Here is a 21,636-nt window from a genome sequence, read left to right on the forward strand (position 1 = left end):
AAGGAAGGAAGGAAGGAAGGAGGGGGGAGAGAGAGGGAGGGAGGGGGAGGGGGGAGAAAGAGGGAAGGAGGGAGGGAGAGATGGAGAGAGAGAGAAAGAGAGACAGAGACAGAGACAGAGAAACAGACGCCAAGTATCTCATCTACAGTAACCAAGTCCACTGTCTCAAAATGGTTGTTTCAAACAGAGTATGACCAAAAGGAATTATAGGAACTATAATCATTTCTGGCAGTGAACGAGCAAAACGACTAAAAGGGATTATAAAAATGAAACGAAACACATCAATTTAGGAATTGGTACCTATCAATGACCTATCCACCTTCCTCATGTAGTTGACAGTTAGATAAAACATATTAATCTTCCAACAGATGTTCAATATGATCTCTTTCTCCAGTACATTACAAGACCGTTCAAAGGCCCATTAAAAAACTGAGTTAACTGCTGACCTATACCAAATAACCATGTCTTTGTACTCATCTCCCAAATAGAACCTATCAGTGCCTAGTGATATCTCTGGCACACAAAATCCTCAAGAAATATTTGAACCACTATTTCCCTCGACAAACAGAATAAACTTCCTATATCTGATCTGACAGATGCTGAATTTTGAAAACATAATTAGGTAGTTATAAGACATATTGAAAATACTGACTGGACATGGTGGCTCACGCCTATAATCCCAGCACTTTGGGAAGCCAAGGCAGGTAGATCACTTGAATTCAGGAGTTCAGACCAGCCTGGCCAACATGGTGAAACCTTGTCTCTACTAAAAATATAAAAATTAGCCAGGCACAGTGGTGCGTGCCTGTAATCTCAGTGACTCGGGAGGCTGAGACGGGAGAATCGCTTGAAACCGGGAGGCAGAGGTTGCAGTGAGCCGAGATCGAGATCATGCCACTGCACTCCAGCCTGGGCGACACAGTGAGACTACACCTCAAAATAAAATAAAAAATAAAAAATAAAATAATAGTAAGAATATCACGTTCCATAAAACTGGTTTAAATTTTTCCAGCATATCTCCAAGACAGTAGGTTAAGGTTTTAAAATTATTGTTCAATCTTGTCTGTATTTTCCAGATTTTAACAACGAATATGTAGACAACGAACATGCATTCAAAATTTTTGAAACGGTAAAAAATAAACTACTGAATAATTCCCCAAATCAGAAAGGTTTCAACTTTCTTATATTATTTTTCTTATTTTATTTTTTTAGAGACCTGCTTCCACTATGTTGCCTAGGCTGGAATGCAGTGGCAATTCACAAGTGTGATCACAGCACACTGCAGCCTTGAACTCCTAAGTGATACACCTGACTCAGCCTCCATAATGGCTGGGACTACAGGTGCTTACCACAATACCTGGCATATTTCGACTTTCACTAAGAATAACCAGGCCAGTTGCAGTGGCTCACACCTGTAATCTCAGCACTTTGGGAGGCTGAGGCGATATAAAGACCCTGTTATCCACCAAAAAAAAAAAAAAAAAACCAGAACAAAAAACAAAAGCAAAAACAAAACAACACAACAAACCAACAACAAAAATAAGAACAACCAAATATCTCCTGTATACCACCACAGGTTTGAAACCTGGCCTCATACAATGTGTCACTTAACCAAATGTGTTTCCTTTATGGGTTCTCAGCTATTGCTGAGGTAATCCAAAGTAAATGAAAAGCAATTTACATGCCTACTAATTATCTCAAGCCATATCCAGGACTTTAAACCTTTCCCTCTTGTACTTCACATCAAGCTATGGCTTACCTGAGAACTTTTAAATATTTCCAATCATACGAATCAGGAGAATAATGTGTGGTATAGTCAGTGTAACTTTAAGAGAGCCAAACCTGCTTTTTATATGTACCAAAATTAGAAGTGTTTGTATTGGTTCCTAAAGTCAGGGTTGGTTTGTTACCAAAGAGCCCGCCACTGGTTGTACCAAATGAAGGTGCACTGGTTGTGCTGCTTCCAAATGTAGTAAGCTTGTTATTGCCAAACAGGGTCTAAAAAGAATAGAATACAGGAAAATTTAAAATAATATTAAGACACACACCAAACTAAATACAGGTTACCTCAGGTATATTGGATTGGGTACGGGGTGGGGGAAAGATGGCCTAACATTTATAAAAAAGGTAGAAAAAAGATGAATAAAGGCTATCAAAAAATATAAACACAGAATGCTTCTGGCCTGAAAAGTTAATGGTGACCCCTAAGGATTACCACTGAAACACAAATGAATCCAATGAAACCGGATTTCAGTGAGGCAAAGAAAAAAAAAACAAGGCCATCAAATATCTTTTTACCTGTTAAGAGAAATGTAGCAAATATTTACTATGCCAGAAGAAATGATTACAAGAAAAACTTTGAACATGCTACAACATGGACGAACCTTGAAAACGCTATGCTAAGTAAAAGACACCAATCACAAAAGACCATATATTATGATTCCATTTACATGAAGTGTTCAAAATAGTCAAATCCATAGAGAGAAAGTAGGCTTAAGATGATTAGAGGAAAATCGGGAGTGACTGCCAATGACTATGGCATTTCTTTTTGGCATAATGAGTATGTTCTAAAACTACTGATAGTTGCACAGTTTGTCGATGTACTAAAAACCACCTAGCTGTACACTTTAAAGAGACAAATTGTATGGCATGTGAACTATACATCAATAAATCTGTCAGTAGAAAGTACTGGAAGCCGGGCACAGTAGCTCACACCTGTAATCCCAGCAGTTTGAAAGGCCAAGGTGGGAGGATCACTTGAGGCCATGAGTTACCAGCCTGGCCAACATGGCAAAATCCCACCTCTACTAAAAAATACAGAAATTAAGACCAGGCGTGGTGGCTCACGCCTGTAATCCTAGCACTCTGGGAGGCCAAGGCAGGTGGGTCATGAGGTCAGGAGTTCAAGACCAGCCTGGCCACCATGGTGAAACCCTGTCTCTACTAAAAATACAAAAATTAGCTGGGCATGGTGGCGGATGCCTGTAACCGCAGCTACTCAGGAGGCTGAAGCAGAGAATTGCTTCAACCTGGGAGGCAGAGATTGCAGTGAGCTGAGATCGTGCGCCACTGTACTACAGCCTGGGCAACACAGCGAGACTCCATCCCAAAAAAAAAAGAAAAAAAAAATTAGCCTGGCATGGTGTCACACGCCTGTAATCCCAGCTACTTGGGAGGCTGAGGCACGAGAATCACTTGAGCCTGGGAGGGAGAGGTTGCAGTGAGCCGAGATCATGCCGCTGTAGTACAGCCTGGACAACAGAATAAGGCTCAGTTTCAAAAACAACCACAACCACAACAACAAAAGTATCAGAATGTCTTGAAGCATTATCTAATTTTCTCAATTTCTCACCTCAATTATCTGTCCAAAGTTTAAAAAAAGAAAAGAGAAATTTCAACCTCCATGAAAACAGGACCGTATGTTTTAGGGACTTTGTGTTCCTTTTTTATAAGACGGAGTTTTGCTCTTGTTGCCCAGGCTAGAGTGTAATGGGGAGATCTTGGGTCACTGCAACCTCCACTTCCTGGGTTCAAGTGATTCTCTTGCCTCAGCATCTCAAGTAGCTGGGATTACAGGCACCCACCACCACATCCGGCTAGTGTTTTTTCGTATTTTCAGGAGAGATGGGGTTTCACCATGTTGGCCAGGTTGGTCTCGAACTCCTGACCTCAGGTGATCCACTGGCCTCGGCCACCCAGAATGCTAGGATTACAGGCGTGAGCCACCGCACCTGGCCCTTTTTTCTTTTTTTAACCGACTCACAACAGCAAGTTCAAAGCTTCTTCCATGAGTATCTCAACAATTTCAACAACTTGATCAACCCCAAAAACATTTCATTCCCAAATATCACACCAATTTATCACCTACAAAATGGGGAAGAACTAGGAGTTAAAAATCATCTGATTCAAACAAAGCAAAAGAACTTGAATTTAGACTCAACAATTTAACCAATGCTATCAGAAGTACGATGCACATAAGCACTGAGGCAAAGAAATTTTAAAAAGAAAAGAATTTATTAATTGAAAACAAACCTGAAGTTAACCTGAAATTACATCTTACATCACATAGCCTTTTGTTCTCAAAATCAAATCGTATTAGGCTGGTGCAATAATATACCCAATAAAAATACTTGCAAGAGAGTCAGATCCTTAGAAGAAAATTCCTTTAACAAATCTACACACATCTTCAAATTACAGTCAACTGTAGAAACCTACCGAACCAACAGCACCAAATCCAGTATTGGTCTGCCCAAAGAGACCTGTTCCTGTTCCAAATGCTGTCCCAGTGCTGGTGTTTGTAGCTGTCCCAAAAAGACCTCCAGGCTGTGAGGCTTGGGTTACTCCAAATAAACCCTGCAAAGAAGTTTATATAGATTAAAAGATACCCTACAATAGTTTCCGCAACGAATCTCAGATTAACAAAAAAAAAAGTTACCATTTTTTCAAACTTATATGACAGATACTAGGCTAAATAACTTAGATTTAGATGAAAAGAACTAATCACTATCAAGCTGGGGAGTGGACTTAAAATCAAGTAACCAAAAATAATCAGCGAAAATAAATCAACATGGACTGAGGTAGGAGTGTTATGTTAAAGAGCCTTATTCCTTTTTTGATAATGGAGTTTCGTTCTGTTGCCCAGGCTGAAGTGCAGTGGCACAATCTCAGCTCACTGCAGCCTCCGCCTCCTAGGTTCAAGTGATTCTGTCGCCTCAGCCTCCCAAGTAGCTGGGACTACAAGGGCACACCACCACGTCCAGCTAATTTTTGCATTTTTAGTAAAGATGGGGTTTCACAATGTGCCCAGGCTGGTCTCAAACTCCTGACCTCAGGTGATCCATCCGCCTTGGCCTCCCAAAACACTGGCGTGAGCCACTGCACCCAGCCAAAAGCCTTAATTCTAAATGAGACACTATACTCATTTCCAATGAGTAGTCTGCATCATCCTATGTTTAACAATGTATTTTACTTATGCATTAACAAAGGAAAAATATTGTGCTAACAGACTTGCTAAAGAGGGAATTCACTGTGCTGTTTTTTAAAGTTTTATTGAGACACAATTCACACACCACAAAATTCACTCATTTACAGTGGACTATTCAGTGATGTTTTGCATGTTTACAGTTGTGCAACCATCCCTGCTATCTAAATTCTCACCACCCTCAAAAGAAATCCCAGACCCATCAGCAATTACTCCCCATCCCTAGGGAACCATTAATCTTTTTCTGTGGATTTTTTAAAAATTCTGAACATTTAGGCCGGGTGTGGTGGCTCAAGCCTGTAATCCCAGCACTTTGGGAGGCCGAGACGGGCGGATCACGAGGTCAGGAGATCGAGACCATCCTGGCTAACACGGTGAAACCCCGACTCTACTAAAAAATACAAAAAACTAGCCGGGCGAGGTGGCGGGCGCCTGTAGTCCCAGCTACTCAGGAGGCTGAGGCAGGAGAATGGTGTAAACCCGGGAGGCAGAGCTTGCAGTGAGCTGAGATCCGGCCACTGCACTCCAGCCTGGGCGACAGAGTGAGACGCCGTCTCAAAAAAAAAAAAAAAAAAATTCTGAACATTTAATATGAATGGAGTCATTAAAAATGTGGTCTTTTCTGACAGACTTGTTTCAGGTAGTACGTTTTCAAGGTTCACCTGTGTTGTAGCATGTATCAGTACTTCATTCCAATTTATGGCTAAACAATATTCCATTATATGCATATACCACAACTGGTTACCCATTCATTGTTAATAGATCTTAAGGTTATTTCTACATTTTAGTCATTATGAATAATCCTGTTATGTTCATTTGTGTACAAGTCAGTGTCTTATTTTTCTTTGGTAAATCCCAAGATGTGTAACTGCTGGTTCATATCATAACTCTGTTTAACATTTTGAGGAACCACCAAACTGTTTTCTAACGGGGTGGCACCATTTTACATTCCTACCCATCTATGTATAAGGGTTCCAACTTCTCCAGGTTCAATACTTACTACTGTCTTTTTTTTTGTTTTTGTTGAGTCTCACACTGTCACCGAGGCTGGAGTGCAGTAGCACGATCTCGGCTCACCACAAACTCCACCTCCCGGGTTCAAGAGATTCTCCTGCCTCAGCCCCCCGAGTAGCTGGGACAACAGGTGGGCACCACCATGCCTGGATAATTTTTTGTTATTTTTAGTAGAGATGGGGTTTCACCATGTTGTCCAGGCTAGTCTCGAACTCCTGACCTCATGATCTGCCCGCCTTGGCCTCCCAAAGTGCTGGAATTAGAGGGGTGAGTCACCACGCCTGGCCTATTACTGTCTTTCTTATATCTTTCAAGTAGGTGCAAAGTGGTATTTCATTTTGGTTTTCATTTGCCTTTCCCTGATGACTTATGATGTTAAGCATATTATCACACCACTTACATATCTTCTTTGGAGAAATGTCAATGCAAATCCTGGGCCCTTTTTAAATAAGTTATTGTCTTACTATTGAATTATAAGAGTTATTTATATATCCTGGATACAAGTCCTATATCACATGTATGATTTTCAAATATTTTCTTCCATTTACAGGTCTTCTTTTCATTTTGATGATATCCCCTTGATATATAAATGTTTTTCTGCTATCTTTTTTTTTTTAGAGATAGGGTATCATTACGTTACTCAGGCTAGAGTGCAGTGGCCAATTCACAGCACGATGATAGTGCACTGCAGCTTCTAACTCCTGATCTCAGTGATGCCCCCACCTCAGCCTCCTGAGTAGCTGGGACGACAAGCATGTGCTAAAAGGCCTGGCTAAAAGGTTTTAATTTTGAAAAAGCCCGATTTATCTATTTTTTCTTTTTCTGCTTTTGCTTTTGGTGTCGTATCTAAGATATTATTGTCTAACTAGGTTTCTTCTAACAGTTTTATAATTTTAGCTCTTGCATTTAGAAATTTGATCAATTTTTGGCCAGACATAGTGGCTCACACCTGTAATCCCAGCGCTTTGGGAGGCCGAGGCAGTCGGATCACTTGAGGTCAGGTGTTCGAGACCAGTCTGGCCAACATGGTGAAACTCTGTCTCCACTTAATACAAAAAAATTAGCCAGGCACGGTGGCGTGTACCTGTAATTCCAGTTACTTGGGAGACCAAGGCAACGAGAATCGCTTAACCCAGGAGGCAGAGGTTGCTGCAGCTGAAGCCAAGATGGTGCCACATGACTCCAGTCTGGGCAACAGAGCAAAGACTGTCTCAAAAAAAAAAAAAAAAAACTGTCAGTTTTTAAACTTTTGCAGTTAACCAGTGCTGTGAAGAAAGAATCCAACCTCATTAATTTTGATGTGAATAATCGTTGTCTCAGCACCCATTGTGAAAAGACTATTCTTCCTCACTGAATTGTTTTGGTATCCTTGTTGAAATCAATTGTCTACAAAGTGAGGGTTTATTCTGGACTCTCACTTCTATTCAGGTTGTGGTCTATTCTCTCTCCTTATGCCAGTAACCAATTACTATTGCTTTATAGTAAGTTTTTAAAATGAGAGTAAAGCCAGGTACAGCATGCTCACACCTGACCTCAGTGATTCCCGACCTCAGCCTCCTGAGAGCTGGGACGACAACTGTGCTAATGAGGCCTGGGCTAAAAGGTAATCTCAGCACTTTTGGGGAAGTGCAAGGAGAACAGATTGTTTGAGCCCAGAAGCTCGAGACCAGCCTGGATAACTCTTATGAAAACCCATCTCTCAAAAACTACAAAAATTGCTGGACCATGGTGGTGCTGCCTGTGGTCCAGCTACTTGGGAGGTGAGATGGGAGGATCGCTCTTAGCCCAGGGGCGGAGGATGAGTGAGTGGTTCACGCCACTGCACTCCAGCCTGGTAACTGCAGCGAGGACCTTCTTAGGAAAAATAAATAAAAATTGAGAAACATGGAAGGGCCGGGTACGGTGGCTCATGCCTGGAATCCCAGCACTTTGGGAGGCCGAGGCGGCCTCTATAGGGTATAGAAGAAAATATTTACTTATTACTGACTATATTTTGGAATATAGCCAACAACAGGAACTAAGGGAGCTTTCAGCTAGTTCCCTTAGGGGGAATCGTACAAATAAATTTTTTTTTTTTTTAAAGGGAGACCCGCAACTTAGAGCCATACTGTGTCCAAAGAGAAGGTCCTCATGGTCATTACTAGTTTATTTCTAGGGACCGTTTTTAGGGAAGTATGAAATTAAAGAATGAAATGATATGTGAGTAATTGATCAGAACTTGGAATTTACCTCGTCTTAAAATTAGAGATAATTTTACTGATTAAAAAACAAGTATGGGCTGGGCACAGTAGCTTATGCCTGTAATCCCATCACTGCCGAGGTGGGCAGATCACTTGAGATCAGGAGTTCGAGACCAGCCTGGCCAACATGGTAAAACCCCGTATCTGCTAAAAATACAAAACTTAGCCAGGCACAGTGGTTGGTGCCTGTAATCCTGACTACTTGGGAGGCTGAGGCACAAGAATAGCTTGAACCCAGGGGGAGGCAGAGGTTTCAGTGAGCTGGGATCGCTCCATGGCACTCCAACCTGGGCAACAAAGCGAGACTTCATCTCAAAAAAAAAAAAAGTATGCTTGTACCCCTAGGTCTTCAAAACACTAGATGACTGATTTCAGTAACATATGAAAAAGATCAGCCACGCATGCTGGCTCGTCCCTGTCATCCCAGCACTTTGGGAGACTGAGGTGCGGTGGATCATGAGGTCAGGAGTTCAAGACCAGCCTGGCCAACATGGTGAAACCCCGTCTCTACCAAAAATACAAAAATTAGCTGGGCGTGGTGGCAGGTGCCTGTAATCGAAGCTAAGCAGGAGGCTGAGGCAGAATTGCTTAAACCCAGGAGGCAGAAGTTGCAGTTGAGCCGAGATTGTGCCACTGCACTCCAGCCTGGGCGACAGAGCAGGACTCCATCTCAAAACAAACACACAAACAAAAAAGGATCATAATCCATGACTAAGTGGGATTTATCCAAGGAAGATTGGTTCAACATATCATCATTAATCATTGTAATACACTGTGGTAATATAATTTTAAAAACAACCACGTGATCATCTCAGTAGATACAGATAAAACATTTGACACTTTTACATGATTAAAACACTGAAGGAAGAATAAGAAGGAACCCAGAACAGCCAAAACAATCTTGAAAAACAACAAGTTGGAAGACCCTCAGGCTTCTCTCTCTCTTTTTTTTGAGACTGATTTTTCGCTCTTGTTGCCCAGGCTGGAGTGCAATGGCACGATCTCAGCTCACTGCAGCCTCTGTCTCCCGGGTCAAGAGATTCTCCTGCCTCAGCCTCCCACATAGCTGGGATTGCAGACATGTGCCACCATACCCAGCTAATTTTGTATTTTTAGTAGAGCCGAGGCTTCACCATGTTGGTCAGGCTGGTCTCGAACTCCTGATCTCAGGTAATCCAACCCGCCTCGGCCTCCCAAAGTGCTGGGATTCCAGGCATGAGCCACCGTACCCGGCCTTCATGTTTCTCAATTTTATTTATTTTTCTAAGACAGGCCTCGCTGCAGTTACCCAGGCTGGAGTGCAGTGGCGTGAACTCAGCTCACTTCATCCTCCGCCTCCTGGGCTAAGCGATCCTCCCATCTCACCTCCCAAGTAGCTGGGACCACAGGCAGGCACCACCATGTCCAGCTAATTTTTGTAGTTTTTTGTAGAGATGGGTTTCACGAGTTATCCAGGCTTGGTCTGCGACTTCTGGGCTCAAACATCTGTTCTCCATTGCACTCTCCAAAGTGCTGAGATACCTTTTAGCCAGGCCTCATAGCACATGTTGTGTCCCCAGCTACTCAGGAGCTGAGGTCGGGAATCACTGAGTCAGGTGGAGCAGCTGTACCGGGCTTTACTTCTCAATTTTAAAACTACTATAAAGCAATAGTAATTGGGTTACTGGCATAAGGAGAGAGATAGACCACAACTGAATAGAAGTGAGAGTCCAGAAATAAAACCCCTCACGTTTGTAGACAATTATTTTCAACAAGGATACCAAAACAATTCCAGTGAGGACAATATCTTTTCAACATGTGGTGCTGAGACATACTGATTATTCACATGCAAAATTAATGATTTGGATTCTTCTCACAGCACTGAGTAACTGCAAAAGTTAAAACTGGATCAGTTTTTTTTTTTTTTTTTTGAATGACAGTCTTGCTCTGTTGCCCAGACCTGGAGTGCAGTGGCACCATCTTGGCCACTGCAGCAACCTCTGCCTCCTGGTTTAAGCAATTCTCTTGCCCTTGGTCACTGGAATTACAGGTACACGCCACCGTGCCTGGCTAATTTTTTAATCTTCCAAGACATAGCTTCAAGAGGGCCAAGTCCAGCCCACTAAGTAGTTCCTACTTAGTGATGAGAAAAATACTTTCAGAAAGGATAAGTGACCGCCTCAACAGCATCTCAACAATTAAAGAGTACAGCCCAGGCTAGAACTGAGGTCTTAATTATTCTAAGACTTTGTTCTCTTCCCTTCATTAAATACCCTCAACTCTTAAGATCTGCAGTAGAGGCAGAATTTGCTAGTTAGACATGATTACTTAACTCTACAAGTAAGACCTGGAGGTAAATAACGGTCTGTTTCCTTACCATGGTGTTGGTGCTTGGCTGTCCTAGAGTGCTGGTATTACCAAAGGAAAAGCCAGTGTTCTGGGTGGTTGTAGCCTGGCCAAATGGTTTGCTGAAGAGGCTGGTAGTCTGCTGATTCTGTTGGCCAAAGAGACCACCTGGATTTGTTCCAAATCCAGTTGTACCTTTTAGGAAAAAGAAAAGAAAAAAAATGTAAACACCCAAAAATACAAAACCTTCCATTGTCCAGTTATTTGAAGTCCTTATGTTATCTACTACCCTTCATTCACTACTTGATAACCTTTTCATTTTCCATCCTTCACCTAACTCTAGATTTGTTTTTTTTTATTTTTATTTTTTTTTTGAGACGGAGTCTAGCTCTGTTGCCCAGGCTGGAGTGCAGTGGCCGGATCTCAGCTCACTGCAAGCTCTGCCTCCCGGGTTTATGCCATTCTCCTGCCTCAGCCTCCCGAGTAGCTGGGACTACAGGCGCCTGCCACCTTGCCCGGCTAGTTCTTTGTATTTTTTAGTAGAGACAGGGTTTCACCGTGTTAGCCAGGATGGTCTCGATCTCCTGACCTCATGATCCGTCCATCTCAGCCTCCCAAAGTGCTGGGATTACAGGCTTGAGCCACCGCGCCCGGCTTCTAGATTTAAACTTTAACTTCTGTATTAACACCCTGACCCCAATAAGTCTAACTAGGCTAAATGATCTTCCCTTGTAAGTCCACAGCTTCCTTCTATTTTACAAGATAATACACTAGAAGTCAGCATGTGTATTTTAAACTTGCTAGTCTAAGTTACTGAGAACAAAGGCTGCTTCTTTACATGAATATATCCAGCCCAGAGTCTGATATGTAATATTCAATATGAATATGGGCCAGGCACAGTGGCTCACATCTGTAATAACAACATTTTGGGAGGCCAAGGCAGGAGGATCACTTGAGGACAGGAGTTCCTGAACAGCATACGCAACACAATGGGACCCCATCTCTATAAAAAAATTGTAAAAATTAGTCAGGCATAATGACTTGTGCCTGTGGTTTTAGCTACTAGGGATACTGAGGTGGGAGTATGGCTTGAGCCTGGGAGTTTGAGGCTATGGGGAGCTGTGATGGAGCCACTGCACGACAGCCTGGGTGACAGAGCTAGACAGTGTCCTCCAACTCCCACCAAAACACAGAAAAAATTATGAAACATTAGCCAGGCAGAACGGTGGGAATATTACTTGGGCCCAAGAGTTCAAGGCTGCAGTGAGCTATGATTGCTCCACTGCACTCTAGCCCGGTCAACAAGGTGGGACTGTCTCAAAAACAAACAAACAAACAAAACAACAAAATACATACTAAACTAAATCATGGAATATCAAGATTGAAAAGTACATTAGGATGGACACGGTGGGTCACACTGGTAATCTCAGTACTTTGGGAGGCTGAAGCAGACAGACTGCTTGAGGCCAGGAGTTTGAGGTCAGCCTGGCCAACATTGCAAAACCCCATCTCTACTAAAAATACAAAAATTAGCCAATGCTGGCAGGCATGGTGGCTCACGCCTGTAATTCCAGCAAGCTGGGAGGCTAAGAAGGGCGATCACCTGAGGTCAGGAGTTCAGATCAGCCTGGCCAAGATGGTAAAACCCCATCTGTACTAAAAATACAAAAAAATCAGCCAGGCATGGTGGTGGGCGTCTGTAATCCCAGCTACTTCAGAGGCTGAGGCAGAGAACTGCTTGAACCCGGGAGGTGGAGGATGCAGTGAGCCGAGATCACACCACTGCACTCCAGCCTGGGCGACAGAGCGAAACTCCGTCTAAAAAAAAAAAAAATTAGGGCTTGGCACCATGGCTCACACCTATAATCCAGCACTCTGGGAGGCTGAGGCTGGTTAATCGCCTGATGTCAGGGGTTTGAGACCAGCCTAGCCAACGTAGTGAAACCCCAACTCTATTAAAAATATAAAAAATTAGCCAGGCATAGTGGCGGGCGCCTGTAACCCCAGCTCCTCAGGAGGCTGAGGCAGGAGAATCACTTGAACCTGGGAGTTGGAGGTTGCACTGCACTGCAGCTTGAGCAACAGTGAGACTCCATCTCAAAAAATAAATAAATAAATAAAATAAAATTAGTTGGGTGTGGTGGCACATGCCTATAGAGTGGCTGAGGTAGGAGAATCACCTGAGCCCAGGAAGTCTGGGCTGCAGTGAGCTGTGATCACACCACTGCACTCCAGCATGGGCAACAGGAATAAGAACCTAAGACCCTGTCTCAAAAAGAGAAAAGAAAAAGTAGGTTAAATATTACTTAAATATGTATTTTTGTGTGTGTATGTGTATGTACATCTCTTTAGAAGGCTATGAAAAGCTCTAATTTTTGCTTTTCTATACAGAGGCAAACTGGTGGCTGGGGAAAGTGTAGAAGCAAAGTATATAACCTCTGGTTATTTAGTTTTGTATATTTTGTGAACTTTGTATCATATATGTGCATTACTTTTGCAAAAGTAGTATTTTTGTAAAGTAAATTAGTCATCATCTTTAACTCCTTTTTCACATCCCACATTAAACCAATCCATCGGCAAATCCCATCAGTTCTAGAATCAAACTGGGTCCAGAACCTCATCTTTTTTCTTTTCCATCCTTATTATTTTGAGATGGAGTCTTGCTCTGTCACCCAGGCTAGAGTGTGATGGTGTGATCTCAGATTACTGCAACCTCTGCCCCCCAGGTTCAAGCGATTCTCCTGCCTCAGCCTCCCAAGTAGTTGGGATTACAGGCACTTGCCACCATGTCCAACTAATTTTCATATTTTTAGTAGAGGCAGGGTTTTACCATGTTGACCAGGCTAGTCTTGAACTCCTGACCTCAAGCAACCCACCTGCCTTGGCCTCCCAAAGTGCTAGGATTGCAGGCATGAGCCACCCCACTTGGCCTCTTTTCCACCCTTGTCTAAGCCACTAACACCTCTCATGTTGGTAACAGCTTTCTAAGGAATTTGTTTCTACTCTTTCTTACCACCTACTCTCAATATAGAATTTAGAATCATCCTTCACTCACAATCACATGACTTCTCTGTCTAAACAACTCTCAGGATTTCCTAAATCAAGTAAAAATTCAAGTCTTGATATTAGTCTACAAAGTCGTAAAAAATATGGCCCCATATCCCCCAGTAATTTCCCTTGCCCTCTCTTCAAATGGCCAAAACTCAAAGAGTTTTTAGACTCAGTTTCCACTAGCTGGAATGTTCTTCCCCCAGCAATCTGTACAACTTGCTCTTTCATCTTCTTCAGATACGTCACTGCTCAAACATCACCTTCTCATGTGAAGTATTTCTTAGTCATCTTCATCTTAAACTGTCTTTTTCCCTTTCCCCACATATATCCAGACATTCCTCCCTATTCCTATGGTATCCCTGAATTATTATTTTTCTCCATACCACTTAACCCAAAATGGCAATTATGTTTTAGTTTTAGTTATCTGTCTCTCCTCAATATAATCTAATATGATATCAAGTGCTTACTAGTTCCAAAGGCAGTTTTGTTCTGACCATATGCAAAGCCTGAATTAGTTGTGGAGGAACTGAAGAGTCCTGTTGCACTGGAAGTGGCTGGAGAAGACCCAAACAAGCCAGTTGTGGTACCTGCTCCCACCTGGTTCTGTGGGCCTTTCCTGTTAGCCTGATAATCCTCTAAACGAAGTTCCTGAAGGGAGGGAAAACATATTTCTAATCTTAATATGTAGCTAAAAATATTTAGGAGTCTAAATACTTGAATTTAGCATTCAAGCTCTACTTTCACACAGGAACCATGATTAAAAGAGAGAAAACTAAGGAATGACATTATATCATTAAAGAAAAACATTTCCAACAGACATTAAAATTCATACCATAATTATCGTAAAACTACAAGACAAAGAGTCAATCATATCTTAATCTCAGTTTTCTTTTACAAACAATACACTCTTTCGGTAAAATGCCATAAAATAATCCTAACTCTCCCTAGCCCTAAAATATAAAAATAAAATAAAAATTATAGTGAATTAAAAGATGCAGATTCTGTGGGGCAAAAAATTTAGAAAAAGAATAAAGTTTACCAATTTTGTCTCAAGTCAGTATGTTCCTGGCACAGCCCAATAAAGCAAGCATAGTTTGGTATGCAGAAAGAAGCAATCACTACAATCAGGAATGACTATCACAACGTACAACAAGCTACTACATAAGCAATAAGAATGAACAAACTAACTTCATGCAACAACATGGATGAATATCTCAATGTTGAAAGATAGCCATTAAAAAGTACATAATGTGGCTGGGCGCTGCAGCTCATGCCTGTAATCCCAGCATTTTGGGAGGCCGAGGCAGACGGATCACAAGGCCAGGGTTCAAGAACAGCCTGGCCAACACAGCAAAATCCCGTCTCTACAAAAAAATCAAAAATTAGCCGGGCATAGTGGCGTGCAGCTGCAATCCCAGCTACTCCGGAGACTGAGGCAGGAGACTGCTTAAATCCAGGAGGCAGCGTTTATAGTGAGCTGAGATCACGCCACTGCACTCCAGCCTAGGCAATAGAGCAAGACTCCGTTTCAAAAAAAAAAAAAAAAATTTCGCTGGGTGTGGTGGCCCACACCTGTAATCCAAGCTACTAGGGAGGCTGAGGTACAAGAATTGCTTGAACCTGGGAGACAGAGGTCATAGTGAGCCAAGATGCGCCACTGCACTCCAGCCTGGGTGACGGAGTGAGACACTGGCTCAAAAAAAAAGAAGAAAAACTTTTATTAAGCGGTATGACTTTGCATAATTTTACTAAAAACAACTTCATATGCATGCATACACATTGCCCAGTGTAACAGAAGCAACATCCAATCAGAACAGACGATTAGACCGGGCTCAGGGGCTCATGCCTGTTATCCCAGCACACTGGGAGGCCGAGGAAGAAAGATCACTTGAGCTCAGGAGTTTGAGACCGGCCTGAGCAACATAGTAAGACCTCATCTCTACAAAAAAATTTTTAAACATTAGCTGGGCGTGGGGCACATGCCTGCAGTCCCAGCTATTTAAGAGGCTAAGGACATGGAGCCTGGGAAGCTGAGACTACAGTGAGCTGTGATTGTGTCACTGCATTCCAGCCTAGGCAAAAAAGCTCAAAAAAAAGAAAAAAAAAAGACCATTGGGGTGCTATACCTTCTCATATCCCTGAATATTATCCCTGCCTAAACAAGTAGATACCTAGAAATAATACTTGATTTTTAAAAATAATTTGGTTGCTAATTTTTTACATAAACCCAAACTGAACCCCTCTATCCTAAAGATAATCAAAACCATTTTTAAAAGCTGCATTCCAGTAGAATCAAAAAGGTTAGACTGACATTCTCTATTGTATTTTACTGACCTCTAGTGACTTGCTTTCATATTCTTTCATAGCAGTAATACACTGGTGCTTGGTACTTATGTTAGTGCTAACTCCAGCTTTGACCATAGTATCTGTACCAGTTGGAGGCTGCAAAGAAATAAATGCAAATTTGTAGGTCCAAGTTTTATATTCCTACTCTCTCAGACACAATTTCTCAACCACTGAACTCTAAAACTAGTCCTCCCAGGTCTTTTATACTGAGATGGTTTCAAGGGCGCTTGATTAAATATACTGCATTTCTGATCTCTCCCCACATGAAGATTATCTGAATAAATCAATGTTAGTAACAAAGTAATCACAAACCCAAGGATTAATCCCATAACCTAAGCCATCCAATTACATGCTAAAATACATGTAATATTATGCACAAGGAAAGTTTTACCCAATATATACATTTAAACCTCTATATCTAAGTTCTCCTTTCTATTCTGCCCTGTAATGTTGCATTAAAAAAATACAGAGGGCCGGGCACGGTGGCTCATGCCTGTAATCCTAGCACTCAGGGAGGCCGAGGTGGGTGGATCACAGGGTCAGGAGTTTGAGACCAGCCTGGCCAATATGGTGAAACCCCGTTTCTACTAAAAAATAAAAAATAAAAAACAACAAATTAGCCAGGCATGGTGGCATGCACCTGTAGTCCCAGCTACTCAGGAGGCTGAGGCAGGAGAATCGTTTGAATTCGGAAAGTGGAGGTTGCAGTGGGTCAAGACTGCGCCACTGCACTCTGGCCTGGGCAACAGAGTGAGACTCCATCTCAAAAAACAGCAACAACAACAACAAAAATACGGAAACCCACCGGGCGCAGTGGCTCACGCCTGCAGTCCCAGCACTTTGGGAGGCCGAGGTGGGTGGATCACTTGAGGTCAGGAGTTCAAGACCAGCCTGGCCAACATGGTGAAACCCTATCTCTACTAAAAATACAACAATTAACTTGGGTGGGTGCCTGTAATCCCAGCTACTTGGGAGGCTGAGGCAGGAGAATCACTTGAACCCAAGAGGCGGAGGTTGCAGTGAGCCAAGATTGCATCGCTACACTCCAGTCTGTCTTCAGAAAAAAAAAAAAAGAAATATGGAAACCTGTTTTTCCCCGATAACCTTACAAGGAAAAAGTATAGTTTACAATAAATAAAACTAATGATTCCTGCTTGTACTGCCAGTTTTCTCAACTACTGTGCTTTACAAAAGGTATTACACAGTATTTTTCACTATTGTTTATATTTTAACTTTAAAATCAGGGTTGTAAATTTAGTACTATGAATTAACCAATTTACCTGAGAAATTCTTCATTTTCTGGAGTATATTTTAACAAGTTTTATTTCTGCCAAAGATTTCCATTAGGCTAACTGCACTTTCAGCGTACCCTAAGAATCCCCCAAACATTTACATCAAGTGGTATTCCATATGTTTCTGTAAACAAAATCCTCCACTCTCGCCCTCCACCCAACCCCTCATACAAAAAAACTTTATGGCCCCATTTAGCCACTTCATCAACAAAACCTGTATTTTTAATCTGGTACAGAATGTTGATGAGTTACTCTTATTTGCCCCCTATTCTTTATTTCCGTAAAGGATAGCTGACCAGGCCGGGCATGGTGGCTCACGCCTGTAATTCCAACACTTTGGGAGGCAGAGGTGGGCAGATCACCCGAGGTCTGGAGTTCAAGACCAGCCTGGCCACCACGGTGAAACGCCATCTCTACTAAAACTACAAAAATATTAGCTGGGTATGGAGGTGGACTCCTGTAATCCCAGCTACTCGGGAGGCAAAGGCAGGAGAATCACTTGAACCCAGGAGGTGGAGGCTGCAGTGAGCTGAGATCACACCACCGCCCTCCAGCCTGAGCAACAAGAGTGAAACTCCGTCTTAAAACAAAACAAAACAAACCAAACTAAACCAAACCAAACCAACAGCTGACCATTCAGAAGCAAATTTTTAACAAAGTAAATTCAAATTCTATCTTATACCAGCTTATTATAAAATTTTATGAATACACATTTGATTGGGATGAGCCTAATTCAAATATACATCCTAATCTAGATTTGCATTTCACAAGTTTCCCTGTCTACTATACAACTATTTATAGACGTTGTTTTTAACACATTGTTCAGGAAGTGTCAAGCTAAGCTGGATGAGAAGCAATTTTACTATTCATCCTGCAAAGAAATATACACATGCGGGAAAAAACATTCCACAAAGATTGGAAGAAAATACATACGTTAAATTTAATAGTAGTCCCAGTAGGAGCAGCTGTAAAACTACTTGGCCCAAAGAGGGAGCCAGATGTGCTGCCAAAAGGATTAGAGGTGGTATTTGTGGTTCCAAAGAGTCCTCCACTGCTAGTACTGGTTCCAAAATCTAAGAATAAGAAAAATGAGACGATAACAGTAAGAAATTTAAGAATCTATAAGATGCCTTGGAATTGGGCTATGGCACTAGCGCCACAGTACTTTTTCACATTCTCAATTTTTTTTTTTTTTTTTAAGACAGGGTCTTGCTCTGTCTCCTAGGATGGAGTGTAGTGGTGCAATCACAGCTCACTGCAGCCTTGACCTCACAGGCTCAAGCAATACTCCTGCCTCAGTCTCCCAAGTAGCTGGGACCACAGGCATGTGCCGCCACACTCAGCTAATTTTTTTTTTTTAATTTTTGTAGAGACTGCCTCTTGCCATGCTGCTCAGGCTAGTCTCAAATTGCTGGGCTCAAGCAATCCTCCCACCTCGGCCTCCTAAAGTGCTGGGATTATAGGTGTGAGTCACTGCGCCTGGTCTCACATCCTGAAATATTTTACCTTTCAAGTCTCCCAAGCAAATATATTCAAATAGAAATTTCTTTTTTTTTTCCTTTTTTTTTTTTGAGACCGAGTCTCGCTGTGTAGCCCAGGCTGGACCTCCGCCTCCCGGGTTGACGCCATTCTCCTGCCTCAGCCTCCTGAGTAGCTGGGGCTACTACTGGTTAGCCCGCCACCACGCCCAGCTAATTTTTTGTATTTTTTTTTTTTTCAGTAGAGACAAGGTTTCACTGTAGTTAGCCAGGACGGTCTCGATTTCCTGACCTCGTGATCCACCCACCTTTGCCTCCCAAAGTGCTGGGATTACAGGCATGAGCCACCGCGCCTGGCCCAAACAGAAATTTTATACAGAAAAATACATACTTCCAAGCTCACAACTTTCAAGTGAAACAAAATCTGAATCCTTTGGTCAGGTAAGTGTCCATAAAGACCTAGGGTCACACTTGGAAGACAACTTAAAAGAAATACTTTGTTTCATCATAAATTTTATCTCATTTCTCCTTTTCTTGTTTAATTAAATGCTGAATAAACTTGTCTTTCTGAAAACATCTTGTCACAGACTTCAAGAGTGGTCACAGTATTTTATTTACATACATTATGACATATACCTACACATAACCGAAAACTTTAGAATATACAAGTGGTCCTATTAGAGAAATCAAATATAGGTTAATGGAAAATTTCACCCCCCAAAATTTCAGAAAAATTAGCAGTCACTGTCAATTACTTTACAGAAACTAATAAAGAAATAGCAAATCCTTGGATTACTTCACGTTTCCAAAAAGCTGAGTTTAAAAAAAAATTACACATAAATGAATTTAATTGTTGCTAAGGAATATACTGCTGAAAGTTTCAGAGACACTACTTCTAAAGAAGTTATGCCAGGTGCGGTGGCTCACGCCTGTAATCCCAGCACTTTGGGAGGCCAAGGCGGATGGAACACGAGGGTCAGGAATTTGAGACCACCCTGGTCAATATGGTGAAACCCCATCTCTACTAAAAATACAAAAATTAGCTAGGCATGACAGCGGGCACCTGTAAGTCCCAACTACTCGGGAAGCTGAGGCAAGAGACTCACTTGAACCGGGGAGGCAGAGGTTGCAGTGGTGAGCAGAGATCATGCCACCGCACTCCAGTCTGGGTAACAGATCGAGACTCCATCTCAAAAAAAAAAAAAAAAAAAGAGGTTATACATATGGTGCCAGAAATGTCACTAAGCAATAAAATGCATTGCCAATATTTAGAATTAGTAACATCCTAATTAGCAGGTTAAAGAGTACTATGATTTCTCACTGGCAAACTGCTACTACTTCTTTCTAAAACATGTCTTAATATATAGTTTAAAGCAAATAGGCACATTTCTTTTGAATTACTACTTTAGACTGCATTACATATTGTTATGGTTAAATATTTCAATGTTATACAAACAACTTTCTCTCTGGAAAATACTCATGGCTGGCTAACTATTCATTCTTCTATACTCTTGTGCCAGGAATGGCATCATTTGATAAGGCATACCTGATGAACTAGCAGTGGTTGCCTCAAAGTATAGTGCTGTGTGGAGAAGTATCCCCAAGACATGTTTGGACTTAAAGTGAAAAAAGCCATCAAATAAAAACATCTGCCATGGACAAAGAATGGAGGAGTAACCATGTCATGTCCAATATGTCATTCTTGCTCTAATCTCTTCATGCCAAATATAAAACAGAGACAAGAAGGTGCCTCTGCAGCACAATACGGCTGACTGTAACATATTCCTCCTTGAAATTCTCCCATCTTACCATGAACTACACTACTCTGACCTGGCTTTTCATCCTTTCTCTGGCCATTCTACATCAGGAAGCTCTTCCTCTGCATATCCCTTAAGTAACAGTACTTCAAATTTCTATCCTTATAGAGATGTACATGCTGTCTTCCTTTTCAGCCTATTAACCTTTTCAGTACATATTGAAGTTTCTCCTCTTCCCATATTTTTGCCAATTAGCGGGAAAAGAAAGTAGATGAACATAGAAAAAAAGAAGAAAAGACAACACATTCAATAAGCAAACCAAATTATTAGATGCAGAGCTCCAGCAATATCCTACTTACTCCCAAAGCCAGTTGGTTTATTTTGTGCAAAGGCATTGTTTTGGGATGAGAAAAGACTGGTCCCTGTGCTTGCAGTTCCAAACAAGGTATTTGCTGTTCCTGTTGATGTACCAAACCCAAAGCCAGTGCTTGTGGAGGTAGCTGGCTGGCTAAATGAACTGGTTCCAAATAATCCTCCTGAGGAGATGGAGAAGGAGGGAAGAAGTTAAGTAGATCAGAGCCGCTAAGTCAATGCCTATACCAGCTACAAACAAACCAGTTATATCACAAATTAAGACCTTACCTGGTTTAGTCTGTGAATTTCCAAAGAGGCCTCCAGTATTGTTGCTAGAACCAAATGCAGATGTTCCAAATGCCCCTCCACTAGTAGTGCCAAAGCCAGTATCTGCAAAAGCAAAATCCAGATTAAATTAGAATTTAGAATAAAATCTACATAAGATGACCAAATGAAAAGGTGTTTTAATATTTCTTAAACTTCTGAATTTGAACTACTAGTCTAATTGAAAACATTTTTTCGGCCGGGCGCGGTGGCTCAAGCCTGTAATCCCAGCACTTTGGGAGGCTGAGACGGGTGGATCACGAGGTCAGGAGATCGAGACCATCCTGGCTAACACGGTGAAACCCCGTCTCTACTAAAAATACAAAAAACTAGCCGGGCGAGGTGGTGGGCGCCTGTAGTCCCAGCTACTCCGGAGGCTGAGGCAGGAGAATGGCCTAAACCCGGGAGGCGGAGCTTGCAGTGAGCTGAGATCCGGCCACTGCACTCCAGCCTGGGCGACAGAGCAAGACTCCT

General features: G+C 42.0%; 1 protein-coding gene across 8 annotated transcripts in view; it reads right to left on the reverse strand.

Moving 5' to 3' along the window:
- Positions 1–21,636, reverse strand: part of NUP98 (nucleoporin 98 and 96 precursor) — a 134,143-nt gene that overhangs the window by 89,857 nt on the left and 22,650 nt on the right. For 5 of the 8 annotated variants that reach the window (XM_017894401.1, XM_017894396.1, XM_017894397.1 and 2 more), the window contains exons 3-10: positions 21,127–21,228; positions 20,844–21,020; positions 18,183–18,322; positions 15,946–16,053; positions 14,079–14,259; positions 10,592–10,755; positions 4,216–4,353; positions 1,860–1,998 (exon numbers count right to left, since the gene is read on the reverse strand). In XM_017894401.1, coding sequence (XP_017749890.1) covers positions 1,860–1,998; positions 4,216–4,353; positions 10,592–10,755; positions 14,079–14,259; positions 15,946–16,053; positions 18,183–18,322; positions 20,844–21,020; positions 21,127–21,228 — 1,149 coding nt within the window. The remainder of the gene's footprint in view (positions 1–1,859; positions 1,999–4,215; positions 4,354–10,591; positions 10,756–14,078; positions 14,260–15,945; positions 16,054–18,182; positions 18,323–20,843; positions 21,021–21,126; positions 21,229–21,636) is intronic. The other 3 variants (XM_017894402.1, XM_017894399.1, XM_017894400.1) reach the window with 2 other exon arrangements.

Source organism: Rhinopithecus bieti, unplaced genomic scaffold (assembly GCF_001698545.2).
Source record: "Rhinopithecus bieti isolate Rb0 unplaced genomic scaffold, ASM169854v2 scaffold_21412, whole genome shotgun sequence".
Classification (NCBI taxonomy): Eukaryota; Metazoa; Chordata; class Mammalia; order Primates; family Cercopithecidae; genus Rhinopithecus; species Rhinopithecus bieti.